At 52.1% G+C, this 26,171-nt stretch overlaps 1 protein-coding gene across 2 annotated transcripts; it reads right to left on the bottom strand.

Annotated features, from left to right (window-relative positions):
• Nucleotides 1-7,871: 7,871 nt before the first annotated feature.
• On the bottom strand, nucleotides 7,872-20,133 carry ANKRD54 (ankyrin repeat domain 54). 2 transcript variants are annotated; one of them, XM_004743200.3, is made up of 8 exons: nucleotides 19,675-20,133; nucleotides 18,417-18,464; nucleotides 13,380-13,478; nucleotides 10,459-10,530; nucleotides 9,915-9,962; nucleotides 9,716-9,840; nucleotides 9,388-9,495; nucleotides 7,872-9,002 (listed from the first exon to the last, which is right to left on the bottom strand). In XM_004743200.3, the coding sequence occupies exons 1-8, from the start codon at nucleotides 19,997-19,999 to the stop codon at nucleotides 8,928-8,930; spliced, it is 900 nt and encodes a 299-aa protein (XP_004743257.1). In that variant the 5' UTR covers nucleotides 20,000-20,133; the 3' UTR covers nucleotides 7,872-8,927. The 2 variants fall into 2 exon arrangements, with proteins under 2 accessions (XP_004743257.1, XP_044939825.1); XM_045083890.1 differs by having other exon boundaries at nucleotides 13,380-13,473; nucleotides 19,675-19,813.
• Between the last annotated feature and the right edge of the window lie 6,038 nt (nucleotides 20,134-26,171).

The following is a 26,171-nucleotide window of genomic DNA, read 5'->3' as shown; positions in this document are numbered from 1 at the left end:
GTGTGACTTTTGACCCTCAGGGTTGTAGGTTCTGAGCCTGTTGGGTGTAGAGATTATTTAAAAATAAAATCTTTAAAAACAAACAAAAAAGTTCAGTGATTTGCCCAAGGTCACATAGCTAGTGTCCGGCAGAAGTTGGCTGAAACCCACTGCTATTTAACTTTGTCTGCTCACTGGAACGGGCTTTACCTCTGGGGCCTCTGTTCTCAGTTTCTGTGTTTTCCAAGGATTTCCTTGGTCCTTCCTGATTCTGTATCGGCCCTCTTCCCTAAACCAGCAGCTCCCCACACTTGACTGGATGCTCTGGAAACCTCAGAGAGCTCCCAGTCCCCTCCCTTAGGATAGTTCTGTTTAGCCACTCAGGCCAGCTGATGGCCTTATGAGTCCTGATGGCCTTCCCCAGCCTTCCCCAGCCACCCGGTCCCATGTCCACTGTCTGACCCAAACCCCTTGCATTATTCCCTCAGCCACTCGCTGCTCCTGGCTCAGTGAGGCACAGACCCACACTTGGGTCCCAGCCAGCAGCCCCGGCATCCCCGTGGCCCCCTCCTTCCTGTCCATGCACACAGCGGGGTAGTCCGTGGCTGTGGCAACCTGCTAATGAACCAATAAATCAGTCTCAGTGGTTGGAGAGCTACCCGCTTCCCTCCCTCCCTCCCCCCACCCCACGCCAATAATATTTATTAGCTCAGGCTGAGGCCTGAGACCTTTCAGCCTCCTTGTCTCCCTGGCACACCTCCCAGCTGCTGGGCACCCTGGGAAGGCCCCTCCCGGACACCAGGCAGCTGCTGAGTCCACCTCACTGCCTGCCACCTGCCGCAGACCCCTGGGTCAGAGTGTCAGTCACCCTTCACAGGGGGAGGCTGAGACGGGCTGGGGAAGTGACTGCTTTGAGAGCCCAGCGCAGGGGCCTGACCCCAGGTCCAGTGTTCTCTCTGCTGCGTCTCTGCCAAGGTTCCCGCGGCTGGCTCTGGCCACAACGGTGGGAGTGTTTCCCGGATGGCAGGCCGCCCGCGCGGCCTCTGCCTCCGCATGGCGGTCGCTCACTCCTGCACTGGCTCCCCTGTGCCTCGCAGACAGGAGATACTACCCCCATTTTCACAAGTGGAAACTGAGGCTCCAGGACATGAGGTAGGCTGACCAGAGCTGGGATCCGACCTGGGCCCGACAGAGGGCTCTCCTGGCAGGCCAGGCAACATGAGAAAACATCTAAGACCACCCGACAAAGTTCACCACACCACACTGGTGAGTTCCTGCTAAGTAGAACAGGGAGCGACATCTCCTTGGGCCAGCTACCCTGCTGGGCTGTGGCTCCTTGGTCAGCTCTGCGAGCAGGGACAGACCCCAGACTGGGAACATCATCCATCCCAGACAGGTATGAGACAGGATCACCTAGCCAGGGAGGGGCAGAGCCAGTACGAACCTGCATGAAACCCCAGGCCCGGGGTGACTGGAGAGGGGCGGTCAGGGGGAACCTTCCACAGTGGCCTGGGTCTCTGCTCACCTGGCAGAGGAACCGTGGTAGAACCCAGGCCCCGGGCCGGACTCCAGGGTCTCCTACTCCCGAAGGGAGTCTCTCTGGCCCACTGGAGGCTCTGATTAATGGAGGACAGAAGAGCCCGGACCAGAGCAGGACAGGACAGGTGTTTGATACACAGAGATGGAAATGACCCTTCCCTTCCTTTTTTCCTTTACCCCCCCAGGCATCTGGGTGCCTGCCTTAAGCTATGCCATGAGGGGAGCACAGAGAGGGTTTGAGTCTGACCTGGTCCCTGTCTTGCAGGAGCTCCTCTGTCTAGCTGGAGAGGAAAACACCAAAAGAAGGAAAGACAGCGCTGTGTGGCAAGGCCGGTATGGGAGAACACACGGTTCTGAAAGGGCACAGAGGAGGAAACTCCTGCCTTCCTGGGCAATCCAAGCAGGAGTCCCGGAGGAGGTGGCAGTTCCTAAAAAAGGCGAAAGGGGTCTGCCAGCTGGAGCAGCAGGCTGTGCCAAGGCGGGCACAGGCAGGAGCAACAGGCTTGTGCAGTTGAAGCAAGCGGGGTGGGAGGAGTCTGGGGAGGCCAGGAAGGCGGGTGCAGTGAGAGCACATGGCCTCCTGGGCCAGCTGGGGGAGCAGGAACCTCATCCTTCGGCAGGCAGTGATGCCTGGGCTGGAAACACCAGGCTGGGAGCGAGCCACCGATCCAGAGGCGGCTCTATGAGCCTTTGGCCGGGAACGCCGCCGCCAAGGGCCTGGCCTGGGGCTGGGAAACTCTTTTGCCTTGGATCTGGCAGGAAGACTGATGGCCTGCTGCTGGGCTTGGGCCCGGCCTCGGCCTCGGAGACCCCTGGGTCTGCTTCAGGCGCCTAATGAAATGCTTGGAAGAGCAGATGGTCGTAGTATTTTGGCTTGGAGAGAAATGTGAGTCCTGTAGGGCCCCAGGCGGGCACTGGGGGCTGGAGGAGAGGCCAAATGTGCTCTGGCCATTCTCCGAGGCCCACGAGAATCCACTCAACCTGAGCCCCCAGCAGGATCTTAGGCTGGGCCTGGGGCCAGCCTGGGGGTCCCAATAGGAGTTGAGTTGTAAGGAGGTCTGAGCTCTGCAGTCCTCTCATCCTCCTATTGGTGCAAACTGCTCAGGGAGGGGCCTGCAGTGCAGCACGTACTAGGCACCGAGTTCTTCTGAAGGAGGAAAAGGCCGAAGCATGGGGGCTTAGAGGAGCCCAGAAGGCCCTAACCCAGCTTAGGCAGGCAAGGAAGACTTCCTGGAGGAGCTGGTGCCCAACCCAAGTCCTAAAGTAGGAGTCAGTCAGGGTAGATGGGGAAGGGAACGATGGAAGAACATGGGCGGGCACAGGCCACCTGGAGTCGGGCACAGCCACAGGTACAGAGGGGCCCCAGCAGGAAGTGAGGTGGGGACAGTCTCAAAGGCTTCTGTCAGTCCTCTTTGAAATTGAGGCTGTAAATTGTCCTGAGGGCAACAGGGAGCCACTGAAAGGTGGTAAACCGAAGAGTAAAGAGAATTCCCCTTTAGGGAACTTTCTGGTTGCCAGGCAGGCTTTCCTGGGGAGGAGGGCAGAATGAGATGGGGGCAGGGACGGGACACCAGTTAGGAGGCTGGTGGGAGATATCTAAGATGTTGATGGTGGGGATGTGAGGGTAGACGGGACGATGACTTACAAGGTACACTCGTTGGAGCTTGGTGACTAAATGTTGGGGGGGTGTCCCAGCTGACATTCCAGACTTCTGGCCTGGGTTACTGGGGGTGATGGGCGGAATAATGGGGGTACATGTTTAGGGGGAACATGCTGAGACTGAGGGGTCTGGGGGGCACAGTGGGGGGGTGTCCACAGGGCACCTGCTACACTCAGGCCTTGTGCTTCGCCCTGGAATGTGTCTCCTCTGCTTTAGAACTTGGAGATGGAGAAACGGAGGCCCCGAGAGATTAAGTAACTTGCCCAAGATCACAGAGCTGGGTCTACTTCAGGTCTGTCTGATCTCTGTTCCACGGTCTTTAGGGAGAAGAGGCAGGAAGGAGTTGGTTGAAGCGGAGGGAGGAAGTTGAAGGTGCAAAGGTGACCCCCCCCCGACCCAACTCACCACCCTGTGTAACAGCCGTAGCCGGGGCCGACACTCAGTCCTGGGCAGGGTGAGCGAGGGCAGGGCCCAGGCACAGCGGCTCAGCCCCTCACCCTGCTTCAGGCTGGCAGGAACGGCATCATCCATCAACTTCGAGGTGTGTACCTGGGGATGAAAATACCAATTAACCACCCCGAGACTTCCTGCTAATGAACACCAGTTCCTTGGGCCTGACTCAGGGCTCATTTGTGAGCTGCCAGCCAGATCCAAGAAGGCACGAGGCCAGAGGAACAAGCTGTGCATGGGCGGGAGGCAGGGGGGCATGGCTTCTGGCTTAAGTGGACAACACTCTGATTTACTGAGGCATCTGCTTGATGCCACGTGGTGGCTTAGGCTCTGTGCAGGGATGATCCAGGAGCGGGAGATGGGGCAGTGTGCAGGTCACGAGCTCAGAGTTCCTGGGATGCGGGGGAGGGTGCTGGCCTGAGTGTCTGATGGGTGGACGTGCAGGGTTGACAGAGTGGTTGGTGGCAGAGTGCAGAGGTCAGGACACCTGGGGAGTCAAATTTGAACCCCGGTTCCTGCAGCTCATGTCCCTGAGCTCTCTGTGCCTCGGGGGCTTGCAGAATTGAGCTGTCAGAGCCAGGTCCCATTGGAGGCAAACCACCCTGGGTGGCTCCCCGGCCACTGCCACGTGTTTGTGACATTGCCAGCAATGTCTCCAGTCTGGTCTCCACCAAAGCCCTCACAATCCAGCCCAAGAGGCATGACTTACCCACTTCTGCCCCTCGGGGTGAGCCGACAGCCAAGTCCTGCAGTGACACGTGCCACCCTCCCAGGCTTTCAAAGTGGGGTAAAGTCACCAGGCTGGCATGGACTAGTCACAGGGACAAGCATTCTGGTCCCTTGGCTGGGGCTTTGGGAAGGACTCTTGCTTCCCTCAGCCTGGTTCCTTATGTGGAAAGTGAGCTGATCATATCTCCCAGATGCTCGGAGGCCCCTGTGTCGGCTTAAGGGCCAGCCCTGGAGAGGCAGGGTTGTAGTTCCCTTTGGGACCCAGAACTGGGCAGAGCCAGGGACTTGGTTGGGATCGCCCGGGCATCAGACCAGCTTCCCGATCCCCTCTAAGCCAGCCTTGGGCTCAGCATCTGAAGCGGTCTGGGAAGCAGGAAGCACTGGTAGAGGTAATGACTTTTCCCAGGAGCTCATGGTGCCTGCTCTGGGTAAGAATGCACATGACCTCTAGTGTGGAGGTGGACATGGCTTCTGCCACCAGGGCAAATCTTCAGATCTCAGGACATCTGTAGCCTCGTCCCTCCTCTCTCTCTGGCCAGCCTCTCACCCTCCTGGGCCCAGCAGTTTCCACGGTCTCCGGGACCCACAACCAGCTTCTGCCTGTCCTCCAGCCTCCAGGCCTGGCTCACACTGTTCCCTCCACCTGCCCAGTTCTCCCACCACCCTGGCCCCTGGAACCACATCACCATGAGAATGGCCACTGGGACAAGGGAAGGAGTTACTGTCCACTCTCCCCCCAACCCCAGCCGTGTGATAGTGGAGGCAACCCCCGAGATCATCAAGGGCCCCTCCAGCCTCGCCAACTCAGACTGTCCTCTTTCTCTGACCTCTAGTGACCAGGTGCCTGCTTTGTCCACCAAGACCGTGGTGTCATGTGCTTGGCAAGTAAAGGACCTGACCCTCCCCTCATGGGAACAGAGATGTTCACTCAGTAAGGTCCAGCACTTCCTACCAACTGTGCCCCAGGGGACACTGGTGACCACTGGCACTTTGGAAACCTTGGCAGAGATCATGTCAGCCCTGGGCTGGGCCCCACACACCAGCTCTCTGACCTCAAGCAAGTTCCTTTCCCTCTCTGAGCCTCAATTTTCTGTATCCATAAAATAGCAGCGAAGTATGTTGGCGACCTAACATTTTATCCCAAGCACTGAAGCAAAGGACTTGAGAAAGGGCCTGCTGGCACCTAGTAGGAACTCAGCAAACGTGATCCCCCTCTGTTTTGGGAAACCCTGCTTCTGAGAAGGCTCTAACATCAGGCATGGTGGGAACAGCATGAGTTTGGGGGTGGACCCAGGCACCAGCCCAGCTGCCCAGCCGGGTCACCGTGGCAAACCTGCATTTTCTCTGCTATCAAAAGCAGCAGTGAGCCTAGTGGTCTGTAAGGTTGGTTGTGAGAACCTGTGGCTATTCTCCTGTAAGCACTCCCCACTGTTTGCCAGGGACTGTGTCCTTCTGTTCATGGCCACACTCCCACCAAGGGCATAGCTGGTGTCCCGTAAGTGTTTGTAACCCTGAAACGTGAGATCTAAAACAAAGGACCCTGACCAGAAGGTGAAATCAATGGAGGTGGATTTCTTCTTCTTCCCGCCAGCCCCATATCCTCCCCTTCTCCTGCTCCCTACACAGCCCCCCCAATTCAGTAACTCCCAGAACAGCTAGGAACAGAATTAGCCCCTCTATGGGTGACCTCGAGGAGTTCTCCGTCCTGCCCCCGCCCAGCTCAGCCAGCTTAGGGCCCACTTGTGTGCTTTTTGACTCACTCCAGTGTCTGGAGCAGACTTTAATGGGCTGGCTGTCCAGACAGATTTGGGGTGGCAGGCATTTCCTGGCTGGAAATGGGGTAAGACGGATTGGCTGGCTGCCTGGCTGTCTGGCAAGCATTCGATGAATGGCTTATACGGCTGGGGTTGGGGGGAGAGTGGGCAGTAACTCCTTCCCTTGTCCCAGTGGCCATTCTCATGGTGATGTGGTTCCAGGGGCCAGGACTGGGTGGCACCATGGGATAGAGGGTGTTGCAGGGATGTGTCCTGCTTTCCAGGTGGGGCTGGCTTGGTCCAGGCCACGGACTTGTTGGGAGTTAGCCAGTGAGTCTCTGTGTCAGACTGTTCTAGAAACAGCTGCAGTTATCTCAGGGCAATTTCACAAAGTCCCAGCAGCCCCCACCCTCTCAGCTCTGTCCATGCAAAGCAGCCTGCTCAAGGGCATAACCCATCTCAGAAGTACCCAAGCTCAGAAGTACCCAAGCGGTCCCCAGAGTGTCCTTGACCTTACTTATCTGCTACCAAAGCTCTGTAGCAAGAGTTCCTAACTTCTGATCGTAGACCCTGCTGAGTGAAAGCTATGGTCACTTTTGTCAGAAACACGTGTACACTCTTCACACAAGGTCCTGCACGGCTTCAGGCGGATCATACGTCTCTGAGGGTGCATTCATTGAACCCCTGAGACCTGAGGTTGAGAAACTGCTTCACCTCTCCCCAGGTGATCAGTCCCAGGAATATGGTTACGGGAGGTCCAGAGAAGCAGGCCACAAGAGAAGGGGCCCACCGCCTTTGAGGTCCATTCCCTCCCACCCCTGCTTCGCCTTTGCCCTGACTTTCCTCTGCCCAGCCCCACCCCCAGGGCCACGGGCCAAGGGGCCTGTGTCCGGTACCGGCACCAGCAGAGCCCCTGCAGAGGAACTGAGTGAAAAGCAGCCCTGCCCCTGTACTTCTCTCTCTCACTCCCCTCTCTCCGCCCTGCAACTCACGGGAGCTCCTCCCCCTCGTGGCTCCTCCCCTCAGTCCTCCGCCTCCACTTCACCCCTTCCCTCAGCCCACCACTTACTGGCGCAGGGCCGCTCCCCGCCCCTCCCCCACGCCCCACTCCTACCCCCATTCGCTTCTCTCCGCTTCCCCGCCCCAACCGAGTGCTCTATCCCTCACTCCTCCATGTGGACCGGCAGCCACTTCACTTGGCTTGGGCCCCGTGGAAACCTGACTTCCTCTGGCCCTCTGGCCCCAGTCTTGGCGCTAGCACCACACTTTCCCTCCCCAGGACACTGCCGAAGTGGTGGGGTTTCTCCTCTGAGTCTGGAAGACAGCTCCCAGCCTGTGTCCCATACCTACAGAGACACTTTTCAGGGTCTGGGGAGCAGCTGGGAGCCATGGGTTCAGCTCCGATCGGATGAGGCTGGGCTTTGGGGGGCAAGTCCCCCCTGAAAAGTAGCCAGGATTCCAGTGTGCTCCACGGGCACGTGGTGCTGGGCCAGGGTGCACGGGGACAGTGGCCTGGGGAGTCTGTCTGTACTCTGTAGTCAGTGCCCTGGAGAGGGCCCGGTCGGGGGTGCTCTGCCCTCCCGCTCCCTGCCTACCAGGACCCATGCCAGTCCCCCCCCCCCAGCCCCGGGACCCCTGCAGGCCCACTGTGCACAACAAGGGCCTGGCCGAGCAGGGAGCAGGGTGCCTCCTTCGCAGTGAGCTGTGCCTCCGCAGAGCATGTCAGTTTCCCATCACTGCTGCAACAAATGTCCACAGACTTAGTGGCTTAAAACGACACATATTTATTCTTACAGTTCTGGCGGTCAGAATTCTAAGATCAGTCTCACTGGGCTAAAGTCAAAGTGTCAGCCAGGCTGGTTCCCTCAGGAAGCTCTGAAGGGAACCTCCCTTTCCTTGCCTCTTATAGCTTCCGTGGGTGCCTGCGGTCCTCAGCTCTGACCCCCTCCCGCTGTAGCTCCTCCTTCCTCTCTGACCTCCTGCTTTCCTCCCCTCAGGATGCCTGTGATTATGTGAAGCCCCCGGGGTAATCCAGGAGAGTCTCCTGGTCCACAGATCATTTATGTAATTATACCTGCAAAGTCCCTTTTGCCCAATAATGTTCACAGGTTCCTGGGGTAAGAACACGGACATCTGCGGCGGGGGGAGGGGGGACTATTCAGCCTACAGCTAGGCTTCAGAATGGCCCAGCTCTCCCTCCCTCCTGGTATTTTAACGACTGGGCAAAAGAGTCTGGGGCTTTTCTGCTTTGGGTTCTGCAGGGTCCTTCCTAACGCTGTTTCTAAGGTCTTGGCTTCAGCAACTCTCTGTTCCACCTGGAGAAACTCACTGCGACGTCTCCTTGAAAGGCAGGTGACAAGCCTCAATCTAAGTGCTGGTGAGGGGTGCAGGGCTGGCTGAGATGCCCCCGAGGATGCCTGCCTTCAGCCTACACCCTGCTGGCCACAACAAGCCCCTGGCCGGGAAAAGGACATAGAGAAGGGTCTGGGGCTGGCTGAGGGGGCCGGGGAGGCCGCGAGATAGGTGAGGCTGGCTGGGCCGGTGCACGTGGGCCGGCCCTGAGTGGCTGCAGTGCTGCGGGAGCAGAGGAAGAAGCTGGGGGCTGTGGTCCCGGCCCACGGAGATGGTACAGGCCGTTGCTGGGAGTGGCTCTGTGGTCGGCCAGAACATCTGTGGCCCGGAGCATCTGGGCGCGAGGGCCTCACCACAGAAGTACAGCTCCAAAGTCCCAGGCATTGGGCTTTTTCTTGGTACTGAGAGAGCAGTGCGGGCAGGGGCAGACAGCAGCCGAGCGGGACGGCGGGGGGCCTCTCTTGCTACCTCTTCTCCATGTTCTGCATCTGCAAGCTGAGGGATGTGAAGCTGGCCAGGAGGTCGGTCACTTCATCCACCTGTGGGACAAAACCAGCGCCCCGTCACAGGTGCCACAACAGGCCCAGGTGTCCCGGCCTCCAGATCTCCACCCCGTGCCACCGACACAGAGGGTAGGTGCGGTCTTTCCTCCCAGGGCACGTGGCGGCTTCACCACGGACTATGGAACCGACCAATGGTCCGACCGATGATCCTTGACTCCAGGGTCTCAGACTGCCCCGGAAAGAAGAGCCATGGGGCACGAGGAGCTTCATAGGTGGTGGACAGAGGCTTTGGGGTCCACAGCGGGCTGCAACCCCACAGCCGCAGCCTCTCTCTGCATGAGTGGCTGGCTGTGTCACAGAGAGAAGGACCGGCCCCGAGCTCCTGCCAGGTCCCAGGCCCAGGCGGGCCACTGGCGCTCACCTGCTCTTTGGTGCTCGTCATCTGGAGGCGGGTGCAGAGGTCATCCAGCCGTTCGCGCTGCTCGTGCCGCCCCAGGCGCTCCAGGTACTCCCTCAGCATCTGGATGATCTGGAACGAGGGGCGAGGCTGAGCTGCCCGGGTTCTAGCTAGGTGGCCCAGACGCCAAATCAGGTCAGTGTGAAGCAACCGGGAGCCCTCGGGTTGGAGATGGGCATGTCTGTGCTCCCGGCAGCCCCTGCCTCGGGCTTGTTTGCTGGCGAGTCTGTGTTCGGGCAGCCCCCGCATGGGGCCGGTTTGCTGCCATTGGCTCGGTACGATGGACACTCACCTGCTTCACCTCCAGCCGCACGGCCTCCAGGCACTGGGAGTGGCCTTCCTGAAGGATGTTCAGCTTTGACTTGGCCAGGTGCAGGGGCGTGCGACCAGCTCGGTCCAAGGCGTCCACGCGGGCTCCTGCAGTAGCGGGCTGAGGTCAGCACACGGGGTTGAGAGCAGGGGAGGAGCGCAAAGGGGAAGGGAGCACATACCTCCTCGTAGCAGGGTAGTGATGACAGGGACGTGGTTGGTGCAGGCCGCTGAGGAAGAAGAACAGCGCCATGAGCGTCCCGAACATCAGGGCATTGGCCAGTGTGCCCGCCAGAGGGAGGAGGACCGTGACTCCCGAGTGTACCCGCTCCAGGTCACACCTCCAGAGATGGCATCCCCAAGGCCGCCATGGGGCGGGCCCAACTCTCTCCCTGTACAGCTAGGGAGACTGAGGCTGGGAGACGGGACCCACCTCATGGCCAGCCATAGTGTGGGGCAGCTGCAGGCTGCAGGTCTCACCTTCCCTAGCAGAGCCCTGCTGAGCTCCCGAGGTTGCTAAAGCAGCTGTGCCCAGGGCATGGCCCCCTGGGGACCGAAGGGGAAGGTCAGGGGACAGAGCATGGGGGCAGGGCAGTCCCCGTGGGCTCAGGTTCTCCCCAGATGACAGGAGATCCTGCTGGGAGTTTGCAGGACCCCAGGCTCCCCGGCAGAGCAGCCCACCTGCACTGCACAGAAGGGTGGGCTGGCGGCTTCCCAGGCACTTACCCAGGTGTAGTGGCGTGTTCCCCAGCCCATCTCGTTGGTTGGGATCAGCCCCATGGTCCAGGAGCAGCTGCACTGGAAACAGCAAAACCCGCCAAGAGTTCCTGGAGGACTTTTATGGACTGGATACTAACCCCCACCCCGAACCTACCTAAAGAGGCTTCCTCAAAGTGTGGGACACTGAACGCAACACGGTTCTCTACCTTGTTTTGTCCATTTCATTCAGTCATCCATTCACTTGCTCACTTACTCCCTCATTCACAGGGTTTATGTATAGGACCCTGAAGGCCGGGCACTGAGGATTCCAGGACAGCCTTCCGGGCCTATGTAGGACTGCGAAAGGACGGGGCTTTTAAGGGTTAAAGAAAGTTCTTTCAACAGCAGTGGCTGCTGGTAAAGGCTGTCAAGGACACTTTCTGCTCTTTCCACAGCCAAGTGCCATAGCGGGAATTAGGCCAACAGCTGACGCTGATCATCCCCCTCCCCGAGTCTCTACGCCACCTCCAGGGTGGGCTGCGGCATCGCCCAGGCCATTAGTTACGGCAACCGACGTGCAGGTAGACTAACGCGTATGATGCGGCCAGGCTGGGCTGCACACCGAGTACAGAAACGCATGGGAGTCGTATCATAGACCTACATGTGCAAGCTCTAAGTCCAGCCTGTAGAAACAAACAAGATTATATCTCCATGGGGGCGCCTGGGTGGCTCAGTGGGTTAAAGCCTCTGCCTTCGGCTCAGGTCTTGATCTCAGGGTCCTGGGATTGAGGCCCGCATCGGGCTCTCTGCTCAGTGGGGAGCCTGCTTCCCCCCCACCCCCCTCTCTCTGCCTGTCTCTCTGCCTACTTGTGATCTCTATCAAATAAATAAATAAAATCTTAAAAAAAAAAAGACCATCTCCATGACCTCAGGATAGGTAAAGATTGCTTAAGTAGGTCACAGAAATGCTAACCACAAAAAAGAAAAGATGGATGCACTGGATTCATTAAAATTTAGAACTTGGGTTCATCAAAAGACACCACTCAGAGAACAAGAAGGCAAGATCAGAAAAGTTAAGTCATTTATATTCGATAAATGACTTCTATCCAGAATATATAAAGAATTTCTACAAATCAATAATTAAAACAACAACAACAACAACCAGGCAGCTTGTTTTGAAACACAGACAAAAGGGGTGCCTGGATAGCTTAGTTGTTAAGCGTCTGCCTTCTGCTCAGGTCATGATCCCAGAGCCCGCATCGGGCTCTCTGCTCCACGGGAAACCTGTTCTCCCTCTCCCACTCTCCCTGTTTGTGTTCCTTCTCTTGTTGTGTCTCTTCCTGTAAAGAAGTAAATAAGACCTTTAAGAAAATAAAACGCAGGGGTGCCTGGGTGACTCTGGGTTAAAGCCTCTGTCTTCAGCTCAAATCATGATCCCAGAATCTCAGGATCGAGTCCCGCATCGGGCTCTCTGCTCAGCAGGGAGGCTGCTTCCCCCTCTTTCTCTCTGCCTGCCTCTCTGCCTACTTGTAATCTCTGTCTGTCAAGTAAATAAAATCTTTAAAAAAAAGAAGAAGAAAACAAAACGCGGACAAAAGACATGAACAGGAACTTCACAAAAGAAGATATAAAAATGGCCAATATGTACACAAGGGACTATAAAAATGGCCAATATATACATGTTTAACATCTGTTGCTACCAGAAAAACATCAATTAAACCACAATAAGATGCCACCATACCAGAATGGCTAAAATTAAAAAGACATAATACCGGGCTCCTCGGTGGCTCAGTTGGTCAAGCAACTGCCTTGGGCTCAGGTCATGATCCCGGAGTCCTGGGATCGAGTCCCACATCAGGCTCCCAGCTCCATGGAGAGCCTGCTTCCCCCTCTGACCTTCTCCCCTCTCATGCTCTCTTTCACTGTCTCGCTCTCAAATAAATAAATAAAATCTTAAAAAAAAAAAAAAAGACACAATACCAAGCGTCAGCAAGGCTGGGGAAAAATGTGGAACTCTTACATTGCTGGTGGGAGTCTACACTGGGACAGCCACCGGAGGAAACTGTGCAAGCACGTACTAAAGCGAAATCTACGTGTCCCCTGGTGAGCCAGCAACTCCACACCTGCAATACCATCTCACACAAGTAAATGCTTATATCCACCAAGTCACAGGTGCAAGAATGTTCCCAGCAGCTGTATTCATACGAGCCCAAACCTGGAAACAACACAGACATCCATCAACAGTAGAATGGGTGCACCGTGGGACATCACACGATGAAATGCCGTCCAGCAGTAAGAAAGGAGAAACTCCGGATACAAACAAGATTCAGGGGTGAGTCTCAGGGATGTAAGTTTGAGTGAAAGAGAATTCAAAGACTGCAGGCTCTGTGCGTCCACTTACGTGAAATTCAGAACCAGGAAAACCAATCTATGGTGAGCAAGGCCTACACGGGGATAAGGACTGGAAGGGGCATCAGGTAGGCTGCTGGGGGGTGAAACTACTTTTTTTCTTTTCCTTTCGTTCCTTTTCCTTTTCTTTCTTTCTTTCTTTCCTTCTTTCTTTCTTTTTCCTTCTTTTTTTTTTTTTTAAAGTAGGCCCTACACCCAACACGGGGCTTGAACTCATGACCTGGGGACCAAAAGTCTCATGCTCTACTGACTGAGCCGGCTGGGTGCTCCTGAAACTATCTTTTGTCTTGATCCGGATGGCGGTAACATCAGCGCACACATACAGAAAGGTCACTGTTTATAAGTTATACCACACGCAAAAAGGACTTTGTAGGGGGACAGAGGTTTGTCCTGCTGGACACCTGGCACTGAGAAAATGCTGCCTGAATGTCTTGAAGGACTGGCGGCCACCCTGGCGGTGTAGACAGATCTTCCCCCAGCACTCCCGCCGCGATGCTCCTTGGCCAGCCCCCTTCCCTGCCCCCGTGCCCAGGACTCACCGATCTGGTCGTTGCCATTGCAGGAGGCGAAGTGCAGAGCTGTGCGGCCCTTGTCGTCAGCTGCACAGGGATCAGCGCCATCTTCCAGAAGCTGCTGCACTGACACCACCAAGACAGAGGGGCAGGGGGACAGAGAGGCAGTTGTTAGCTAAGAAGGGTGCTCTGGGGTGCTTCTGGGCTGGGCATCGATAAGCCAGGGGAGAGCTCATCCCGCCTGGATGCCGGCCTCACAGGAGATGCCAAGATAAGGGACTTGTTCTCCCGAAAGCACGACTGAGGACCACAGATTCTGGCAGCTCAAACTCTGTGTCTAGAGACAGAACATCATAGAAGGATCTTGGCCCTCGGAGTCAGGAATTCTAGAGTCACAGCAATCCCTAGCACGGACTCCGGCCTCACATCCATTCGGATACGCATCCATTCCAGCTGGACACAGCTGCCCGAGCTGCTGGGGAATGCTGCCTTCGCTCCCGGGAGGTGGCCCTCCGGGGCGGCCGGCACAGACGTGGAGCCGCAAGGACTAAGTCCTAGGCGAAGCTGAGTAACGACAAAAGGAGTACATTGCTGACAGCACGGGGCTGTAGAAGGAGCTGAGCTGGGAGTCGGAAGGCCTGAATTTGGGTCCCAATTCACCGCAAATGGGAATAATCACCAATTTCCAGAGCTGCTCTGATGAGAATAATGGATGTAAAATGCCTCTTTGCAAAACACAGAGCCATTACAAACCATAAGCCATTATGTGCCACACACATACGTCCAGCTGAAATGTAGAAATTGCTGCCAAACAGCATTTTAGAGCAACCAACAGTTTAGTCTCCATTGGCAAACCTCTCAAGGACTCCAGCCGAAGCCCAGAATCTCTTCCTCCTCTTCCTCTTCAGGCTCAGATAGCCACTCCGGCTCCCACGTCTCCTCAGGGCCCTGTTTGCCCTGCTCCTCTAATGTGAACATGCTGTGCCATTCTAGAACATTGGGGAGTACGCTGAACACCAGCCTGGCACCAGGCACCTGTCTGCTAAGCCCCTTGCCCACCCAGCCAGGCATCGTGTCCCATTCTGGGAGGTGCTCCAGGTGCCCTCACCCAGCTACCAGGAAGCAAAACTGGGAAAGAAACCCAGGCTTCCCTGGCTTCTCTGGCTCCAGAACTTCTGCCTCTCCAACTAAATACATCAGTGTTTCTGGGGGTTTTGTTTTAGAAAAATGGTATCACTTCACATTCTTTTTCTCCAATTATATTGCACATTTTTTTTTTTTTGGTTTATCTTACTTAATACCCACGATCAAGATCGGACTTGTTCAGCTCCATGAACACTGTTGACTGAAGAAATGAATAAAGGTGGCAGAAACAGGTTTATGAGAGTGGAAGAGAAAGAATGTACCGGTCAGCCTGGTACATTGGCCAAAAGATAGCCAGCCAGAGAGAACAGACAAAACTAAAAGAGTCCGTTCTCTTTTATGATTTGTATAGTTACAGTCTTCTTGGAAAGCACTAGAGGCAGCATCTGTCAGAAGTCATCGAAATATGCATACCTTTTGATGTGATAACCCCATACCTGGGAAATTCTCTTAAAAATTAAAAACTGGGGGCACCTGGGTGGCTCAGTGGGTTAAGCTTCTGCCTTTGGCTCAGTTCATGATCCCAGGATGCTGGGATCGAGCCCCGCATGGGGCTCTCTGCTCAGCAGAAAGCCTGCTTCCCCCTCTCTCTCTGCCTGCCTCTCTGCCTACTTGTGATCTCTATCTGTCAAATAAATAAATAAAATTAAAAAAAAAAAAACTGGGGCTCAATTGGTCAAGTGTCTGACTCTTGATTTCAGCTCAGGTTGTGATCTCAGAGTTATGAGATCGAGCTTTGTGTGGGGCATGGAACCTGCTTAAGATTCTCTCTCTTGTTTAAAAAAAAAAAAAAAAAAGATTCCCTCTCTCCCCTTTCCCTCTGCCCTCCCCAACTCAAAAGAGAAACCACTATGCAAATATATGACTAACTAAATAATTCTTTCTTTGTTCCTCTGAAGGCACAGTGGGCTTCTATAACAAATTGTGGCTATTCCTGGACAATAGAATTATAAGGTAATTCCTGCTTTTTACCTTATAAGCTTAAAAAAATCATACAGCCATGTATTCTTTCTGTCAATAGGGGAAAAAAACACATTTCCCTTTTGAAAAAAATGAATGGTTACAAAGACTATGAAGTCACATGGGATATAAAATTGAGTATCTGGCATAGTCTGCAAGCCCATAAAGAAAATTTCTCTGCATAGGAAAAAGGACTAGAAGGATAGTCAGCAATATATTTACGGAGATTTGTTCCTCTGCTGATTAATAAATAAAATCTTAAAAAAAAATCCATAATTTATTTGACAGAGAGAAATCACAAGTAGGCAGAGAGGCAGGCAGAGAGAGACAGAGGGAAGCAGGCTCCCCGCTGAGCAGAAAGCCCGATGCGGGACTCAATCCCAACACCCTGAGATCATGACCTGAGCCGAAGGCAGCGGCTTAACCCACTGAGCCACCCAGGCGCCCCATGATTATGGATGTTTTTATTGCATATTTCCCTCATCTCCCAAACATTTTAAATATATGTAATTTTCATGTATATGAAAATAGGTTATGACTTAACAACAGCAGGGCATCAATTCTGTGTCCAGTATGACTGCTCAGCTACACCAAAAACCCAACAAACGTGCAGGAAAGGAGAAGGAAATGCAAACCATGAGAGAGAAAGAGGACAGGCGAACCCCACAGCCGGGGTCACCATCAGAGTCTTGCAAGAACCTGGTCAGTCTGAGAGCCACTTAGATGCGGACACGGGTGGGTGTGTTAGAGACTCTGACCGGAACACTAAGGCATTTCTGTCAAGACACTGAAACCACCGCATGAGTATCTGATTCAGGATGAACTAGGCTTTCTGGGGAAGGGAAATAGAATTCAAATATTCTCCGGCCACATACTAGAGATATGCAAAGGAGAATACTTATCAATTTTCCTTGAAAAACTATCTAGGTTGCTGCTCAAATATTCCAAAATATTAAAGTTCACAGAAGAGACCAAAGTGAAGAGAGCTGGAAAGCCCTCCAGTTCCCAGGCCTGCTTACCATGCGATGCCAGGGGTAAAGGAACCATTTTTTTTTTTAAGATTTTATTTATTTATTTGACACAGAGAGAGAGCACAAGTAGGAAGAGAGCAGGCAGAGAGAGAGAGGAGGAAGCAGGCTTCCTGCTGAGCAGAGAGCCCGATGCAGGGCTCAATTCCAGGACCCCGAGATCATGACCAGAGCCGAAGGCAGAGCTTTAACCCACTGAGCCACCCAGGCACCCCTAAAGGAACCATTTTAAGGCCCACAGTCTAACACCCAGCTCCCTGAGGTCAATGACTTCCTCTCCACACTGGCTGTAAATGGGCTCTCTGATCCCACGGCTCTCAAGCAATGCTCACATCTTCTCTGTTGACCGCAGTGCACCACCACCACCAAAACAGAACGATATCCACTCGAGGTAGGTAGGCTCACGGCTGCCAAGATGTCAGGCCCTAAACCCTCAGAGTTTATTGGACATGTTACCTTATGCAGCAAAAAAGACTTTGCAGATATGAGTAAGATTAGGGGCCTTGAGACAGAAAGATTATTCTGGATTATTCAGGCCCAAACTAATCACATGAGTCCTTAAAATCAGAGCACCTTTCCCTGCCGTGTGAACCAGAAAGACAGCAGTGTGAGGGCTCGATCCACTGTTGCTGACTTTGAAGATGGAGGGAGAAGACTATGAGCCAAGGAATGTGGGCAGCTCCTAGAAATGGGAAAAGTCAGGGAAACAGAGTCTCCCCTACGGCTTTAAGAAAGAAATGCAGCATTGCTGACACCTTGCTTTCAGCATGGTGAGACCTGTGTTGGATTTCTGACTTCCAGAATTATGTGCTAAGAAATCTGTGTTGTTGGGGCACCTGGGTGGGTCAGTTGGTTGAGCGTCTGCCTTTGGTTCAGGTCATGATCCCATGGTCCTGGGATCAAGCCCCATATCAGGCTCCTTGCTCTGCGGGGAGCCTGCTTCTACCTCTTCCTCTGCCTGCCATTCCCCTTGCTTGTGCTCGTTCTCTCTCTCTGTCAAATAGAGATAAAATCTTAAAAAAAAAAAAAATCTGGGGGCGCGTGGGTGGCTCATTGGGTTAAGCCTCTACCTTCAGCTTGGATTGTGATCTCAGGGTCCTGGGATCGAGGCCCGAATTGGGCTCTCTCCTCAGCAGGGAGACTGCTTCCCCCTCTCTCTGTCTGCCTGTTTGCCTACTTGTGATCTCTCTCTCTCACTGTCAAATAAATAAATGAAATCTTTAAAAAACAATCTGTGCTGTTAAAAATAATAATAATAATAATAATTTTAAAAAGAAAAGAAATTCGTGTTGTTTTAAACCACTGTTTGTGGTAATTTGTCGCAGCAGCCCTAGAAAACTAACAGGTGGATAGAATTACAAGCTTTCCCCTAGAACTTGTCCCTGTACCTCTGATGCCGCTACTGTCCTATCAGCAATGAATGCAGGGGAGCAACAACAAAAAACCAGAGTGGCGTCCTGCTGGGAGCCCCTCCCATGCCTTTCCAAGGTTCCGTCAACTAAACAAGTTTGAGAACCACTGACCCAACTACCACAAAGCCTCGGCTGAGCAGCTGAGGGTGTTGGCTTGGTTCCGATGGTGACCTGGCTGACAGCTAAAGCTGACTGTCCATTCCCAGTAACTGGAAGTTCTAAAAAGCTCCTACTCTGCCGGGGATACAAAAGCAGACATGGTTCCAACAGCAGGGAGCCCACAGAGTGATCAACACTATGACATCAGGAAGTTCCGGGTGACAGAGAGGCATGGAAAGAGTAAGCATCCACGCCAGACTTATCTTTTGCGAGATGATCATAGTTACATAATATATACAGTGAGCCTAGCCCATGGGGTGAGCGGGCATACTGAACTCAAGCACTCTCTTCCCAGGGATGGGTCGCCTGGATTTTGCTTTCCCTAACCAACCCACAGAGCTAGACCTGCTTTGCACACTCACCTGTTTCCACATCATTGGCGTTGGCTGAGTCCCTCAGCCTCTTCAGAGCTGTGAAGAGAGGAAAGGAGTTCTAGTTAAAAACAAAATAAAACAGTCATGACGAAGCTGGAAGTGGGTGACTGCCTAGTTAGGCCATAGTTCACCCACGACAGCATCTAAAGGGAAAGAAAGGCACCAGGATGCGAAACACTGGGTACAAGGGAAGACTGGAAATGTGGCAGATCTAGTGCAAAAAGCCACATTCTGTAGCAAATCCTTCAAGGCCTTTGGAGCCAGATCTTGGCTCTGCCACTTATAGTAGCTGAGCGACCTTGAGCAAAGAGAACTAACGTCCTGGGCCCCAGGTTTATCATCTGAAAAAAAAAAAAAAATACAGTGGACACACGAGAGCAGGAGTTTGAGTCTGGCAGGGGTGGGTTCTGATTCCATCACAGCCACTTACTAGCTATGTGAGCTGGAGCAGGGCAATCGCTCCCAGCCTCAGTTTCCTCTTCTATATAATGGAAACAGTATGGGGCTCCCAATGAGTTATTGTGAGGATTAGAAATGATTATAAGTGGGGGCACCTGGGTGGCTCAGTGGGTTAAGCCTCTGCCTTCGGCTCAGGTAATGATCTCCGGGTCCTGGGATCGAGTCCCATATCGGGCTCTCTGCTCAGCAGGGAGCCTGCTTCTCCCCCCCCCCCCTACCTCTCTGCCTACTTGTGATCTCTCTCTTTGTCAAATAAATAAGTAAATAAAATCTTTAAAAAAAAGATCACAAATGTCACAACAGTGTTTGGGACAACAAAAGCAGAACAATCGCTACGAATTCGTTGCCTTACTTAACTCTGGCAACATCCCTGTATGGTACTCATCTACAGACGAGAAAACGAAGGCTGAAAGGTTCTACGGTTCGCCTAAGGCTTCAACGAGGTCGGGGAGTCCAGTCCCAGCCTGTGCATTTAAACAGGATAGTGGAACTTGGCTTCAGACTCTGGCCTCCCCTCTCTGATAATAAAAGTATTCGCCAGTACCCCATTTATTATTATTTTTTAATCTACTGATAAACGCCTGGAGTCATGAAAAGTTTCTATCCAGGAATGACCAAGTGCTTCAAGACCGTCTCTTTCACATTCGCGGTCCTTATCCGCTCTCCATCCTGATGGCTCCTACAAGGAGACTCAGGGGTCGCCATGGGCCGGGAGCTCAGCCGTCCGAGGACCGAATCCCGAGGGGTTGGGGGAGGTCGGGGCCCCGCCTCCCGCCGCGCTCCTCACCGTGCACCTCCTTGCCCGTGGGCCCGAGCCGGCGGTGGGGCCTGGCGGCGCGCCTCAGCCGGCCGGCGGGGATCTTACAACGCAGCTCATCGCGGGGCTCCGCGTCCTGCTGCCACAGGACATGGAGGTAGCGCAGCGGGGACTGGGCCCCGCCGGACGCCCGGCCCGGGAGGCTCGCGCCGCCGCCCAGCGCGGACCCGAAGTCCGCGAAGGAAAAGAGGCCCTCGGGGCCTGTCAGCGGCTCCGGCGCCACGGCGCACTCGCCCTCCGAACTCGAGCGACCAGAGCGCGGCTCCTCGTCCGCGCCCCCGGCGGCGGCTGCCATGGCAACGGCTCTGCGCGGGTCTGGCCGCCGGAGCCTCGTTCCCGACCGACCAACGACCCGCTTCCTCCGCCCTAAGCCTCGCTGTCAGCGGGCGAGCGGGCGGGTCCGGCCTGCAACCACGGCAACCGAGCGGGGGGCGGGCTCCCGTCGCCAACAGCCAACCGGGCACGGTTGGGGCCAGAGAATTGGTTTCCGGCAGCATGATTGACGGACACAAAAGCCAGTCACAAACTTGGACAGCCCACGCTCTCGCCGTGCGTCCCCACCGGAGCCAATAAAATAGCCAAGTTTAGGCCACTCTCTCGCTCTTCCCCCACCACCCATTTCCCCCGCCGGCTCCTGGGAAAGATAACGGGCAGATGCTTTAACCAATCACTTTAAGACGATCTGCAGCCAATCATTAACGAACGTGAAGAAGCCGCCCTGGAGGGATAAGAACAGATAGGTTTTCAATCAGTGAACGTAAAAAAAGAAGGACTTCCTGGTGGGAAGTGCATAGTGTGAGTAAGAAAGTGAGAATGTGTTAAAACTTGGGGCTCTGCCGCACATTGAGGAGTCATAGCTTCCACATGCGAAAGATCCCTTTAGTTAGGGTCCTCTCGGTAACCCTGGCGTTGATCACGGACTTGGGAAGGAGCGTAATTCAGCGTCATTGCCCCACAGCGACAGCGAGGCAGGTGTCTCTCTCTGTGCTACGTTCCGGGCGCAGCATCAGGCTCGCTCGCTGAGATGCTCGCAGCCCAACGGGAGAGGACGGAGCCGGAAAGACGGCAGGGCTCCCTGAGCGGCCGGTGAGCTTCGCAAGCGCTCTCACAGCCCGCTACCCCGTAAACACTTCTATAAGGTGGACGAGGAGGACCATCCCTACTTTACAGACGAGGAGTTGAAGCAAGAGAGGCAGGGGACTAGTTTATGGATGCCCCGCTCCCTTTGGACCAGGGCTTTTGTCCAGGAAAAGTTCTTCCTTCTCACTCAACCCAGTGAAAATGGAACCTTTCTCTGACAGTTGAAACACACTGGTAGTGCTCTCAGATCACCACTGTGAGCTTTCTCATGGTACGGTATGGAGACAAACGCTGTGTGATTTTTTGTCTCTTCAGCCCCATAACCGGTAAGTACGCATATGCCAACTCCACTGAGAGCTAAAAGGAAACCGAGGAAAGAAATGAACAATGAATATGTGTCATATTCCGTATGCCAAGTGCTTGATATATATTATACCACTTACTTCTCCCTTACAAGAATCTTAGCTGGTAGATTTAAAAAAAAATTTTTTTTAAATTTTTAAATAAATAAAATCTTAAAAAAAAAAAAAAAAAAAAAAGGAAAGAAAACACCTGAGGGGCGCCTGGGTGGCTCAGTGGGTTAAGCCTCTGCCTTCAGCTCAGGTCATGATCTCAGGGTCCTGGGATCAAATTCTGCATCCGGCTCTCTGCTTAGCGGGGAGCCTGCTTCCTCCTCTCTCTCTCTCTCTCTGCGTGCCTCTGCCTACTTGTGATCTCTGTCAAATAAAATCTTTAAAAAATTTTTTTTTAATTTTTTAAAAGATTTTATTTATTTATTTGACAGAGATCACAAGTAGCAGAGAGGCAGGCTGGGGGCGGGGCCGGGGGAGGGGGAGCAGTCTCCCTGCTGAGCAGATTATGACCTGAGCCACCCAGGTGCCCGCGGTAGGTATTATTATACCCACTTTGCCGATCAGGAAACTGAGGTCCTGAGGTGTTATATGTACCCCTGTACAGGGTAAGAAAGTTGAAGAACTAGGATTTGAGCCCCCAAAGTCCTCTCTTCCTGCCACACTGTTTTCTTTTAATGAAGAGCGTACTGGAAACCTGGTTCCAGAGAATTTAAGTGACATCTAGGTATTTATACTTTACTCCTGCTGAATGTACCTGAAAATAACTTCATTACTCATCCCTCCTCTTTTTCCATGTAATAGCCTCCGAAGTAGTCTTCATCCCTCCAGTCTTTCTTTGTAGAATTCAAGGTGCACCTGCTGGCTAAGGCACAATTCTCTTCTTGTTTGTGGGATTTGCCTACCCACTGAATACGGGTTTAAAGTGCAAACCCTTTATCCCAGCAGTCAGCCATTGTCTTCCTCCTCCTAGCAGGTCTGGTCCTCAGTCAAATCTAATCTACTAAATATGTGTGCCTTGTCACAGTCTTTTCATTTGAACAGGATCTCTAAACATTTAGAGGAGATAGTTCTCATTTTTAAATCAGCTTTGTTGAAGTATGAATTACATAGCCCAACCTTGTGTGTTTCAAGAACCACTTGTTATTTTGGATTAGGAGAATAGGAAGTGGGTTGAATATGAATGCAGTTAGCCTCAGCCCCAGAGCTTTAGGACTGGAAATTGAGCCATATTCCCCCCATAATGCCTGGCTCAGCATCTGGCTCCACGACCTTGTAACTGTTTGACTGACTCCCAGATTCCTTGAATGAATGAATGAGCAAAGATAGTATAGTCCAGTGGCTAAAACCATCAACTTTGGAGCCATAAATATGTGGGGATATGGCTTTGAGCAAGTGACTTTACTTTTCTGAGCCTCAATGGTGGTAATAGTAGTACATATGTTATGTGGTTATCACAAGACTAAATGATAAGATGTAAGTAAAGCATAGAGCTTGGCACAGAGTTAGTGCTCAAAAAAATGGTACCTAGTGCTATTATTATAATAAATAAGGGTAGAATGCAGACTGGGACCCAAGCAAATCCTGTGCAATGGTGGGCCCATCGCACTGACTTGAACTTGATCTAAGGGTACTGTAAGCTTTCATACTGGTCATTTTTATTTGGTTAATCAGCAAATAAAACATGAGGCATTTGGTGGGAGACAAAGAAAATGCTTATAATGTTTGCCTTCTGGAAAAAGCTTCTACCTGGGAATCCAGGGACTTGGGTTTAAAGTCCCATCTGGCCCAAACTCACCTCATGGTATGGGGTTAAGTGTTTCCTTTCTTTAGGCCTCAGTCTTCCTGCAAGAAGGTATTGTTCTATGGAGCACCTGGGTGGCTCAGTGGGTTAAAGCCTCTGTCTTCGGCTCGGGTCATGATCCCAGGGTGCTGGGCTCGAGTCCCCACATATTGCTCCTTCCTCAGTGGGGAGCCTGCTTCTTTCTCTGCCTCTGCCTGCCACTCTGCCTACTTGTGTTCTCTCTCTCATTCTCTCTCTCTGACAAATAAATAAATAAAACCTTTAAAAATTTTTTTTAAAATTTTTAAAAAGTTGAGAGCTTTCACAGACATTTTTTAAATTTCCAGACTCTCTTAAAAATGGGGAGATACGGCAATATAGGACCAGCCCTCCCACGTGGCCGCAGATGGCTGCAGCCACCGAGCACCTTTGCCCTTTAGATGGGACATAGTTGTGGTCGGCCACAATCCCCACCACTCCCTGTTGAGGCTTAAAAGCAGTTGCCATTTAGCCATTTGTCGCCTAATAAGGCGACTGTTGTCTTTCTTAGGCAGAGTTAACAGGAAATGAATATATTTCTTGTCTTCATAAACATGGAATAATGAAAACTAGTGTGGAGGGAAATGATCTCTTACCTGAAAATATGCCATCGGGTGATTGCGTGCCTTTTTAATATCAGCCTAGCGGGTGGCTCGTAAACCCACATAAGAGCCATCTGACTCTCTGAGGAAATTTAACTTTGACTAACAATTGATGAGCATCCGGTGATGTTTTCTAACTCTGTAAAGTTAGAAGTTAGCTTATAGGAAGCTGAGAAGATGTAATAATTTTTGCATAGCTGATGAAGGAAATAATCCCAAAGGTTACAATTGTATTATCCTATAGGGGACAAAAGATGATCAACAATCATAACTCAGTATTCTTTACTCTTCTCAAATTCTTTCCGAGCCAGCTCATACTGGTGGTTCCTTCATTATCAATTAAATAAGCTTGCTCTTTATTGGTATGGGAGTTATTTCTTTAATTTCATAAAGGTATTACTCTTTTGTCATCATGTAATTTCCAAAATTGTTTTGGTTAGTTATTTTTTATTAATGTTAATTAAATTTAAAAATCAAATTTATTGAGGTATGAATTAGCTACAATAAAAGCCCTACATTTGGGGGCACCTGGGTGGCCCAGGTGGTTAAGCATCTGCCCTCAGCTCATGTCATGATCCTGGTATCCTGGGATCCAGCCCAGCATTGGGCTCTCTGCTCAGCAGGGAGCCTGCTTCTCCCTTACCCTCTGCCTGCCACTCTGCCTACTTATGCTCTCTCTGTCAAATAAATAATAAAAATCTGTTAAAAATTATGTATAAAATTCTCAAACTTTTTTTTTTTTTAAAGATTTTCATTGTTTATTTGACAGACAAAGATCACAAGTAGGCAGAGAGGCAGGCAGAGAGAGAGAGAGAGAGGAGGAAGCAGGATCCCCACTAAGCAGAGAGCCCAATGCGGGACTCGATCCCAGGACCCTGGGATCATGACCTGAGCTGAAGGCAGAGGCTTTAACCCACTGAACCACCCAGGTGCCCCAGATTTCCACATTTGAAGTGTACAAGGCTGATGATTTTTGACAAATGTATATACTTAAGTAACAACCCCTGCAGTCAAGATAGAGAACATGACAATGATATTTTCAACAATGTGAGAATTGCTCTTTTAGGCTAGAGATGGACCTGCATTTTCCCATCCAAGTACTAACCAGGCCCAACCCTGCTTAGCTTCCGAGATCAGACGAGATCGGGCGTGCTCAGGGTGGTATGGCCGTAGACTGGACCTGCATTTTCAAAAAAGTAGATGGGGGCGCCTGTGTGGCTCAGTGGGTTAAAGCTTCTGCCTTTGGCTCAGGTCATGATCCCAGGGGCCTGGGTTCAAGCCCCGAATCAGGCTCTCTGCTGCGCAGCGAGTCTGCTTCCCCCTCTCTCTGTGCCTGCCTCTCTGCCTCCTTGTGATTTCTGTCTGTCAAATAAATAAATAAAATCTTAAAAAAACAAAAAAAGTAGGTGATTATTGGGGTGCCTGGGTAGCTTGATTGGTTAAGGGTCTGACTCTTGATTTCAGCTCAGGTCATGATCCGGGGGTCTGGAGATCAAGTTACATCTCAGGCTCTATGCTCAGTGGAGAGTCTGCTTGGGGATTCTCTTTCTCTCTCCCTCTGCCCCTCCCCGCCACTCATGGTCTCTTTCTCTCTCTCTCAAATAAATAAATTTAAACAGAAAAGTGATTATTGTGTTAAAAAGAGACAAGAGGGGCACCTGGGTGGCTCAGTTGGTTAAGTGTCTACCTTCAACTCAGGTCGTGATCCTAGGGTCCTGGGATCAAGTCCCACATTGGGCTCTCTGCTCCGCAGGGAGCCTGCTTCCTCCTCTCTCTCTGCCTGCCTCTCTGCCTACTTGTGATCTCTCTGTCTGTCAAATAAATAAATAAAATCTTAAAAAAAAAACAAAAACCAAACTTAATACCTAAACTAATTGCAGTTTCGACACCCCCGCCCCGCAGAATCTAGACTTTAACCAGTCACTATAGGGTTACCTGGTCAGTACTAATGAAATAATCTGTCAGATAGAGCCCTTCCGTTCCCCTTAAGAAAGAGACCTTGCCTGCAAGTGTACATTCTCAAGCAAATAACTTTTATCTGCCCCTTTAAAATTTTTTTAAAATTTATATTATTTCTCTTAAAGTTATAAATCTTACCATCTTTTTAAAAAAAGATTTTATTTATTTGAAAGAGGAGAGAGAACACAGCTGGGGGGAGGACCAGAGGGAGAGGGAGAAGCAGACTCTCCACTAAGCAGGGAGCCTGATGGGGGGCTTGATCCTGGGGTTCCAGGATCATGACCTGAGCCGAAGGCTGATACATAACCCACTGAGCCACCCAGGCACCCCTATTTTTTTTTAATTTTTAAAGAGATTCATTTAAACAAGATGGGATTGGGGAGGGAGACAAACCATAAGAGACTCTTAATCTCAGGAAACAAACTGAGGGCTGCTGGGGGTGGTGGGAGGGAGGGGTGACTGCGTGATGAACATTGGGGAGGGTATGTGCTATGGTGAGTGCTGTGAATTGTGTAAGACTGATGATTCACAGACCTGTACCCTTGAAACAAATAATACATTATATGTTAATTTAAAAATAAGTTTAAAAAATAAAAAGAAATAAAAAGATTCATTTATTTGAGAGAAAGAGTGCATGCGTGCACACACATGCAG

Source organism: Mustela putorius, unplaced genomic scaffold (assembly GCF_011764305.1).
Source record: "Mustela putorius furo isolate JIRA1106 unplaced genomic scaffold, ASM1176430v1.1 tig00000738_pilon_pilon_pilon, whole genome shotgun sequence".
Lineage (NCBI taxonomy): Eukaryota > Metazoa > Chordata > Mammalia > Carnivora > Mustelidae > Mustela > Mustela putorius.
Note: the sequence above shows the minus strand (reverse complement) of the source record. Positions and strands in the feature narration are given on the sequence as shown.